At 36.8% G+C, this 11,305-nt stretch overlaps 1 protein-coding gene across 1 annotated transcript; it reads left to right on the top strand.

Annotated features, from left to right (window-relative positions):
• Positions 1 to 8,614: 8,614 nt before the first annotated feature.
• LOC139124821 (uncharacterized) lies at positions 8,615 to 11,305 on the top strand. The gene is made up of 4 exons (XM_070690930.1): positions 8,615 to 8,847; positions 9,619 to 9,695; positions 10,486 to 10,590; positions 11,109 to 11,305. The coding sequence occupies exons 1-4, from the start codon at positions 8,622 to 8,624 to the stop codon at positions 11,178 to 11,180; spliced, it is 480 nt and encodes a 159-aa protein (XP_070547031.1). The 5' UTR covers positions 8,615 to 8,621; the 3' UTR covers positions 11,181 to 11,305.

Below are 11,305 nucleotides of genomic sequence, written 5' to 3'. Positions count from 1 at the left end.
CATGTTTCTATTCCTCATTGATTATGCACATATCTAATTGCGGCCTTCTAACTAGAGCTAGAGTTCTGATTTTTGGTAGACAGGGATATGTATCAGTGTAAGGTTTTTTAACAAAATGTCACATGACCAGCACATCCTATACCTCATTAATTATGCACATATCTAATTCTGGGCAAGCAAAAAGAGCTGGACGTCTGATTTTTGGTATATAGCGATAACTATTGTGAGCAATTTTTTCACAAAATGTCACATGACATCGATGACCTTTGACCTCAAATATACATATTTGTCCATAACTCAGTAACAACTAGTGCCAAACCGTTCATATTTGGTATAATGGGAAACTTATGACGTCACATCCTGCACCTCGTTAATTATGCACATATCCAATTCTTAGAAAGCCAATAGAGCTAGAGGTGTGAGTTTGGTATATAGGGATAACTATTGCAAACAATTTTTTAACAAAATGTCACATGACTTCGAAGACCTTTGACCTCAAATATACATATCTGTCCATAACTCAGAACCACTAGTGCTACACAGTTCATATTTGGTATGAAGGGAGACCTTATGACGCCATATCCTGATCCTCATTAATTATGCACATATCTAATTCTGGGCAAGCTAAAAGAGCTAGAGTTCTGATTTTGTGTATATAGGCATAACTATGGAATACAAATATTTAGACTAAATGCCACGTGACCTCGATGACCTTTGACCTCAAGTATACAATTTTGTCGATATCTAAGTAACCAAAATTGTTAGACCATTCATATTTGGTATGATGTGAGACCTTATGACGCCACATCCTCTACCTCATTAATTATGCACATATCTAATTCTGGGCTAGCCAAAACCGCTAGACGTCAGATTTTTGGTATGTAGAGATAATTATACATACAATTTATGTCATATGACTGTGATGACCTTTGACCACATGTCTTCCTTAGAGTGATCTCTTTCAAGTTTCTAAACGACATTTGCATTGGTCACACGATCTGGCCGCCATATTGGATTTTCGAAAAATACCAATTTAATCTTAAAAAATCTTCTTCTCCAAAGCCAATGCACCAATTAGACTGAAATTTTACATATTTCTTCCTTAGATTAATGTCTTTCAAGTTTGTAAACGCCACTTTGATCCGTCACGTGATTTGGCCGCCATCTTGGATTCTGTGAAAATCGCAATTTAATCTTAAAAAATGTTCTTCTCCAGAACCAACACACCAAATAAAATGACATTTTACTCATACCTTTCTTAGATTGAGCATTTAAATATCCTGATAAGCAATTGGATCGGTGAAGTACTTTGACCATCATATTTTGATTTACCGTAAAACATGCAATTCCAAGTGAAGCGTACAGTAACTATAAGATGATGTTCAAAATCCTACTTTTCCAAGCTCGAAATTTGCACATAATATCATAAGTGCAAGAACTTTCAACCATGTTAACCGCTTGGGCCCCTCCAACGCTGCTTGCGGCTTTAATTAGGGGCCGAGCGCCCTAATGGGCGAGGCCCCTATTGGTATTGCTAAAGTTCTACTTTCTTCTTCTTCTTCTTCTGCCTTTTTTTTGCCCTTCTTAATCTCAGAAACTGCTCAATGAAATTTTTTGAAACTTTGTACAATGTTTAAGGTCAATGAGAGGTAGTGCATATTAGTCTTTAATTTTTAATTAGTCATGTGACCTGGCTACAATTTTGAAATGAAAATGTTTTACAATATCCCATTTGCATAAAATTTGACCGATCCAAAACCTTTTCACAAACTTTATAGGCCATACTATCTAGATGTTATATAATAATTTTCAAGGAAATTGACCAGGCAGTTTTTGAGAAGAACGTTTTAAAGTATTATTTTTCTGATTTTTCAATGACCTTTGGCCTCCCCTATACCTCTGCAGCTAAGTTATACAAATGGCTTATTCTGGCCTATGTAAGAGTCATATGTAATTCCGGGCAATCCAATAGAGCCAGAGGTCTGATTTTTGTTATATAGGGATAACTACACAAAAAACTTTTTTTAACAAAATTCCACATGACCTCCATGACCTTTGACCTCAAATATACCTATATGTCCATAACTCAGTAACCATAAGGGCTATCCTTATATTTTGGCATGATGGGAGACCTTATGACATACATCTTATACCCATTAATTATGCGCATATCTAATTCTGGCCAGCTAATAGAGCTAGAGGTCTGATTTTTGGTATATAGGCATAACGTAGGAATACAATTTTTTTGACAAATTGTCATGTGACCTCGATGACCTTGACACTGAAATATACATATTGTCCATAACTCAGTAACCACGAGTGCTACACCCTTCATATTTGGTATGATGGGAGACCATAGGTGCCACATCCTGTACCTCATTAATATGCACATATCTAATTTTGGCAGCCAATATAGTTATAGGTCAGATTTTTGGTATATAGTGATAAGTATAGGATATAATTTTTGACAAAATATCACGTGACCTCGATGATATTTGACCTCAAATACACATGTTTATCCAAAACTCAATAACCAAGAGTGCTATACTATTCACATTTGGTACGATGGAAGACCTTATGGTGCCACAACCTGTACCTCATTAATTATGCACATATTTAATTATTGGCTAAGCAATAAAGCTATAGGTATGATTTTTTGTATATAGGGATAAGTATAGGATGCAATTTGTTTCCCAGAATGTCACATGACCTCGATGAAATTTGACCTCAAATGTACATATTTGTCCTTAACCATAGACCCTCGAGAAAAACGGGACAGGCAACTGCTGAGGTTTCTTTGTGCGATCTATAATGGAATATATTAAACTTTATTTACCAAGTGGTCCCCGACAACATTACTTCGTACTTAACACTGAATCTCATTAACGATCAAACTGACGTTCAGAATATATACACTTTGCTTTTGCATGGCACGTTCCGAGTAATGACACGGAGAATTTTAGGTTTTTTGATACTAGTCATGGTGAATGTTCTGGTAACGATGTCTGTTCTGTGCTGTTTTGTGTCTATGTTCACAACTATTGTCTTACAAATTTTGACCTAGTGTTATTGGATTATGGATTGGTATTATTGCGACGATCACATTTTTAATTCTAGCCAAAGCCAACGGGAAGAAAAACAGACCATAAAACTGGGGTAGATTTAGCCATAGACGCTGCAGAAAACTCTTGCTATGTATCGACAATATAAGTTTACATTCCCTACCATAAAAATCTCCGATAACAACAAACATTTACAAGTTAGACAGCTCTACACTTCCCCAGTCCTGCGAAACGAAAATCTGCCCTTTATTTCATCTGTCACGCAACACTTTGACGAACATCAGGGTACATAAAAAATGACTACTCCATCGGAGCTCAAATACATGACCTCTAACATTTTGGTACTGTTTTAGCCAAAAGAAACACCAAAGTTCGGATAAGCTACAAATGTGCACATCCGCAAAGTACTAGAAAATATATTTGTAACACTGACTTTCGCTGTCAGGAGAAACTTTGCGATATATCGGGACTCTCCAACGGTTGGTGAAGTCAGAAGAGCTAAGGTAGACATGCATTTACACAAAGCTGAACGCTGTCCTCGTAAATTTGGCCGTTCAGAGTTTTCAAACAACAACATTTCAGTAGATAACATACATACTTTACCGAATCATGGAGCACACCTCGCACAGAAAATATTCCGAGGGTTAAAAAACTGCAAAAACGAGGGAAAATTCGGAGATACAAGGACGACTGCGGAATGTAAACAACTCTGTGATGTCAACTGCTGTCAAGTCTGGAACTGCAGCGTATGTGTTTCGGATTTCTATTCGAAACTTTGTCACTTTACAGCAACATTCTCACTCCCTGCAATCTTCTAGTTGCATCGAATCTCGCTACCAATATGTAGAAAGTACTTTTAAACCATTTGCACGAATTCTTCTCAAAATAGTTGTAACACTTTTTTTTCTAAAAATGAACTTGCGGGTAATCCGGAATAACTTGTAATCCGAAAACATTATTACCGTATACCCACATGCACGTGTCTATGAACCGGCCGTTGTGCAGTCGATCGGGTCCAACTTCATTCCGTTCCCGACCCATTAACACCTCTTAATTATTCCAAGATAGATCGCACGCTGCTAATCCCATAGACCCTTTGTTCTCTATCGGAGTTGCCTGTCCCGTTTTTCTCGAGGGTCTATGCCTTAACCAAGTAAAAACGTAGTTAAAACCCCATGCAGTTAAATCGTCATTGCATTGTTCTAAGGTCATCCAGTGGTCGATTGAAACCGAAATGTTTCAGAAGAAATAGATGTCCTTTACACCATTCAATGTTACTAACTATTTATACAGAGTCAGAGTACCCAAGATAGACGCCCACCTTGATAAACTCTCTTTGATTTATTCACTTATTTTGCACCACAGTTTTGTATGGTTTGCTAGGTATTGATACGTGAACGAATGAATTCCGCCATTTCTTAAGCTCTATTTCTTGAAAGCTTGCCAAGAGACAGTTCCTTTGATATGTGAGTTGTTGGAGGAATTGTTCAAGAGCTTTGAGCAACGTAATAAAAACCATATGCAGTTGAATCGTATGTGCATTGCTATCAGGACAACTAGTTGTCACTTGGAAGCGAAATGTTTTAGAAGGAAGTGCTGTCCTTGACAAATTTTGACGCTACAGACATGTTTCCTACAGCTATGTCAGGGTAAACAAGCTATACAATTTTCTTTTTAACTCTCTTTGATTTATTTGTTTCACTCCAGAGCCTGAAAATAAAGCTTTGTACGGTTTACTGGGTTTCACTACGTGTGTGAATGACTAAAGCGATTTCTAAAGAAAATTTTTGAATTCTTGCCAAGAGAGAGTCTCTTTGAAATGTGAATTGGTGAAAGCATTGCGCTGTGCAATGTAGCAAAGGCTTTTGTAAGACTATATTTTGTGTGCAGATGTTTTCAAAAAAACTTTTCTTTGGATTCAACTTACCATGAACTGATAAACTTTGCTCTTATAATCCTTAGTGTTGGTAATTTCCAGTTTGGGAAAGGCATAAAGGTGGGTGACTTAGTTTGGCAACCATATTGGTTTTCACAACAATCTACAACAAACACACAATTCTTCCTTACGATAACAAAAAGCTCAAATTTTGTACAAAGTGTCGTAAGTGAAATACTTTAAACATTGACAACTGCTTGGGCTCCGCCAAAGCTGCTTGCAGCTTTAATTAGGTGCCCAAGACTACCTTCTTGGGCCCCTGTTGGTTTAAATGGAATTAAATATTATTCTTCTCCTTCTTCTTCTCATTCCACTCCTTTTTATCGACCTAGAACTCAAACACCGCTTACCGCAAAGTTCTAGAACTTGCAAAGGTAGTAGGTACCTATGTGTACTCGTGCAAATGGGTATACAAATTTCGATGGGTCACGAGACCTGGCGGCCATATTGGATTTTCAAAAAAAAACTAAAAATGGCTTCTCCAGATGACCTAGGGGTCTAGTCAATTCAGTTTTTTTTGGTATAGTAAGCATCACCTTGGGTTTTAAGAATTTGCAAATAAAATTGCATGCGGTCATATGATCTTGGCCGCCATATAGGATTTTTCAAACATACCCATTGACTTTTTAATAATAATAATAACTAATATAAGTATTATATTGAAATAATAACGCGAATAATAATAGGTTCAATTTTCTTGAAAATCAGAGTAGGATGAGGAGGAACGTTGGAAAAATTAAAATTTATGAAGAAATAGAACGTTGGAAGCAGGTCAAAGAAGACGCAGAGTTGTCATCCCACGCTGAAGTAGCACGTTTATTACTTTATCGGTAAGTTAGTTTGAACATCCATGGTTTGAATCATATGAACCTGCGGGCTGCAAGTGCAATGCATGTGTGTCGTGCTTCGTACGCGTATCGTGTTCAACTTTCAGTATAACGTCAGCCGGACATCGGGAGCGTGATTTTGACGAGATATCTCTTTTGCAGAAATTAGAAGAACTACCAAGTATCAGTGCCAACTTCATTACGCTGTACACGGCATGCAGCATGTGTATAAACATTGTGTGATCCGTGTTCAGTTGCAACTTTCTGTGTTGTTGTAGTTGTACTTACACAGACCCACACTGCAGTTAAGATTTCGAACGCTAAACGTTGACGCAACCAGACCTGCAGCAATTTTATCACCAACTGAGGATGGCCATTTGAATTGCATTTAATGTATCGTCTGGCAAGTTTGTAAACAATTGTTTACAGTCTCGTTCGTTTGCTTTTCCACTCCTGACACCATTATCATGAAGGAAGTACCTCCGTGTGCCTCATGTCCATTGAGACCTACCGGCACGGTGTTATTTTTATGTTGAACAAAATATTTCAGGATAAGGGTCGAGTTTATACCTCCTGTTCGATGTAGGAAACGACATTTAAAATGACACCTTTTTTGGAAACAACTTTGGGAAAAAAGTTACTAAGTAATGTTGGAAACAGCTGAGTACTAGTAGATAGTAGAGAAAAGAGATAATTCGTTATCTGTCTTTAATCCTTGGATAAACAGTGATTCTTTGAGTTTGTACATAGTCTAGTTTATGTTGAACAAGTAGAAGTAAACATTAAAAAACTTTCTGAATTGTTTACTCTATATTGTACCAACTCAGATATTTCACAACCAAACCAAAGACTGTTCCAGTGACTTCAACACCAGGTCCAAGCTCACAGAGTAAGCTTGTTGAAGTAGAGAAACTCACTACCAGTCCTGGGGTTTCAGAAATATCACAGGAATCTGATCGAAGGTAAGACCATAGACATTGTGAAATACTAGTATATGATCATGTTGCAAAATACACTTTATGCATTCAGTTATCAATAGTTACAGTGTACAAGAAAATCAATGGTCATGGGATTTTTATTGTTGTCTCTATACTTTTCATCATTTCTTAAAAAATGTAATTCATTTAATTACACTTTTTAAAAGTATATTTTATTTTATTTGTTGTTTTATAACCAGAAATGGAAGTACAACTCTAACTGCAATGTCAGGTGTTGAAGAGATTGCTTTGAATCATTGCACTAATGTAAATGTTGATACTGACAGTCAACCCTGACCCTTGTAAAGAGTAACTATAGATGTTACAATGGAAGAGGATGAGACTTTGAGTATGAAAGCGATGAAGAGTATGAACCCAGTTTTACCTTTACACTCAGGTAATCTTGAAATTGTTTTATACAGTACAACAGATGTCATTACAGTAGAGTTCACACCTATGTGATGACACGGGAAACCTTGGATGACATACTTCCACTGTTACAGTTAGGATATGTTTTTAAAGTGCATTATGTGTCAAAGATTGTTTGGTGAGAACAACATTTGTTGAGAACAATATGAGTATACTGATATAAGTGTTAAAAATGGCAGTCTAGGAAAATGTTATGATGATTATTAAAAGAACATTATCCACATTTGCAGACCAAAACAAATGAAATTAGCAGAAGATGAGGACAGTTATTCTGATGACAATACAGAATCTGCACAGGAAGATGATGATGATGATGATGATGATGATGATGATGATGATGATGATGATCAAGTAACAGAAACTTCACAGGGTGAAAATGTTGAAAACATTTCAAGAATCACAACAGAGGAAGATGTCAGTGGGCTTCTGAATGACCATGTATGTCTGACATACATGCAACAACTTCTAGTGTTGGTCAATGCAAAGATTAATAGCATCTGTCAACTGTAAAGGAGCTGACCAGGTTTCTAAAGAAGTGAGAGGTTCAGTTCTGTATTTGAAATGGGTATGTTCTGATACAAGTTTTCTCAGTTTCATCAAGGAGGACAATTTTTAAATTTTTGACTCATTTTGATATGCATGTGAGGTTAGTTACTTCACAAATGCATAAACTGCATACTGTATTTGAAAAATAACAGAGCAATTTCTGACTTTGGAAAGGTAAACTTGTAGCTTGTATAGGTTGTTGACTGCAGCTAAGTTTTATAAGTGTGGCACATATTTAGAAATATTTTCTTTAATTTCTTTTGTATATCAGGCTTGTCCTGCAAACCACACCATTTTAAATGGTGTTCTCAGCCGTTACTGAACAGGCGTCTTCATAGTGGAGACCTGATAACTTCAGCAGCTATACTGTTGTCAGGAAACAACTATGGAAAAATTCATTTGTTTGCTAAAATGCTGAACTTGAAGATAGTGTCCAAAGCAACATTTTACAAAAAACAAAAACACTACCTTGCACCAAGTATTGATGAGTACTGGTTGAAACATCAACAGAACATGATTGACAAACATAAAGACAAGAATCTTGTTGTACTTGGTGAGTGATCTCTCTCAACACACACACAGATGAGACAGAGAAAAAGAGACAAAGAGGGACAGGCAAATAGAGATGGAGCCAGAAGAGGGGCAGAGATAGTTTGACTCTATAAATGGAGTTCCTTTGACAAATAGCCCTATTGTCATATAAACATACTTTTCAATGTTTGCATAATTTGTTCTTTCAATTTGAATGTATGAACTACAAACAGTCTTTGGAGAATTAAAATATCGGCAAGTTTTTTTCATACAGTATGCTCAATTTAACTTAATTCTGACGGGAGATGGAAGAATGGATTCACCTGGTTTCTGTGCGCAGTACTGCTCATATACCAAGATGGAAAATGAATCTAAAGATATTTTGTCATTGGTGACAATGGACAAGCGCCAGACATATAGGAAATCGACAAACTTGGAAAAGGCATGTTTCCAGGTCAGCCTCTCACAGTTACAAGAGAAGGAGGTAGAACTTACAGAAGTAGTGACAGATTGCCATCTACAGATTGGTGCACTTATGAGTAAGTGGTCAAGATTTTCAACATACATGATAAAGGTAGAATAAAATCATGACAGTCTGTCATCATTTATGTCTGGTCCATTGGAAAAGATACTAGTATTTCATATTAAACCTGGATTGTGGGTATGAAGGGAACGCGGCTAGCATAAGCATGATGTTTATCTATTTGAATGAAAAAGTTGAACAGTATGAAAGAGTGCTCTGTAACAAATTCATGTAAAACAGTAACAAAGGAATATTTTTGTCACATTTTCATGCTTCATTAACCCATGAATATCCATTAAATGCTATTTAAACAAACTATGTGACATTGTATTGGTAGTATATAGGCAAAACTGATTGTACATTCACCAGTTGAGATTGGCATACTTTGTGACTTCATTTCATGGGATTCAATACAGTTTTCAATTATCAGTACATATTTTACTTCATCCTTAGCCATTTTCCTGCCAGACAGTATTTAGACTATTACTTCCCCCCATCAGCCAAGTCAGTAAAATGCGGTATTGGGGCCAAACAAGATAGATTTTCACCCACTTGGCTTGGTATGTTATAGCATCTTTAATCCAAAACAATCAAGTTTTCAGTATTTCTGTTTTCAACAGCCTTCAAATGTACAGTATTATGTTAAAATACACTATATGGAATATGTTGTGTTTTTTAACCATCTTGACCTGCTGGTGGAATATGGCCTTGGCAGGAAAAGCGTTAATGGGTGTCCAAGGTATTATTTGGAAAACAAAATAATTTTATAATTTCCATTCCCATACAGATAGGACTTGCCCAGACATCAAACACTCCTATGATGTCTTGCATGTAGCCAAGAATCTAGGAAAGAAAATTATGAAGGTAAGTCTCTCCAAATAACATAAATGAGCCAGCTGCAACACAAGTGTAGTTAACTAAATTTAAAACTTAAATTGACATCAGTTGTATGACTATACACAACACACATTGTAACTACACTAACAAGAACTACACAGCAAGAAAACTACAGGCAGAGTTGAGTACATGTCTGTAGCAGGGTCTGATCAGTACCTGTAACAGCCCCTGAGAAATAATCTCTGTTACAGTAACTGTAAAATTGGTCAGATATCAGAGTTGTTTGGACAGATCTGAATCAAACCTGATATTACAGGAATGTATACGGTGATGGAATTTCTGGCAGTGTCCAGTGCTGTGACCACATGACTGAAACACTGCTGTATGAACAGTGGTGTGTCAGTGTTGAATTCACAGGGCCTGATGGAGGGTCTGAAATTTTGTCAGATTTCAGGGGTTTGTGTATTCAGAAAAATGGGCAAATTTTGATGAGAGAACTGAATACAGGCATAATTGTGAGCACATTGAAAAAAAATCAGACCCTGTTACATACAGTTAGGAAGTCACATCACTGTGTGTACAGTACTGGGACAGGCAGAAATTTCAGGCCCTGTCACATCACTGTGTCTACAGCACTGTAAATTTCTATACAGCCATGTGATCACAGCACTGGCCACAGACCTGTACACAACTCCTGTCACAGCAATAAGACGTCTTTGCTGACACAAACCTGTACCACAGGGTTGTATCTGGGTCTAGCTCTACAGGGTCAAAACTTTGCTGTATAACCATATCTATATTCTCTCATTTTGTTCAGGCTGGTCAAGACAAACAATGTAAAGCATTACTGCAATGGAGCCAGCACATTGTTACTCACTTCTGGTATTGTTGTAAAAAGGCGACAAGCTACGATGAATTCTTGGTAAGAGTGTTTTTTTGGATTGTACAGTTTCACATGACTAATCATGCTGTGATTTTATGAACTCTCTTTTGAGTTTTACCAATCCAAACATCACAGATTGGAATGTTGAATAAGAAAAATTTGCTAGCTGTGGTTAGTACCAATTAGGATAAAAATATCAGTTCATCTGTTTTTGATCATAACCTGTTTTTAGCTAGCTTACTGCCCATGGATAGCACAAAAGTACTACATGGTTACATTGCATGGAAGTGGGTTTTTATTTTAGTTTTAACATCACTATGATGGCATTATATGTTATGTCATTTTTTTCAAATCTGCCAAGTATGTGAAGGTATGACATGAATTTGTCAATCTGTCTGCTACATATGTATCTGTTGATGATGGTAACGTACGTTATGACTGGTATCACCAAAGTCCTGCTGTCAGTTTTCACAGAAATAACATTGATCAAAATTTACACCCTCCTGTAGTGTGAGACCTACATTTATAAGTAATTTTACATGTTCTCTTCACTGTAGGGAATTTGGTGTGGTACTCTTCACCATGTTGTGAATGAACATACATGGATACTCCCTATGGTCAGGGTATGAACAAGTGTGATCATGGTCCATTGTGTGAAGAAACTGTGGCTGAAAGGGAATGGCTAAATAAGAATGACCCCGCTCATGTTGCTCTTCGAAAGATTGTCCTGGATAAAGCTTTCCTCAACAAGGTT

Source organism: Ptychodera flava, assembly GCF_041260155.1.
Source record: "Ptychodera flava strain L36383 chromosome 23 unlocalized genomic scaffold, AS_Pfla_20210202 Scaffold_24__1_contigs__length_23054250_pilon, whole genome shotgun sequence".
NCBI lineage: Eukaryota > Metazoa > Hemichordata > Enteropneusta > Ptychoderidae > Ptychodera > Ptychodera flava.
This window is presented reverse-complemented; position numbering and strand designations above follow the sequence as displayed.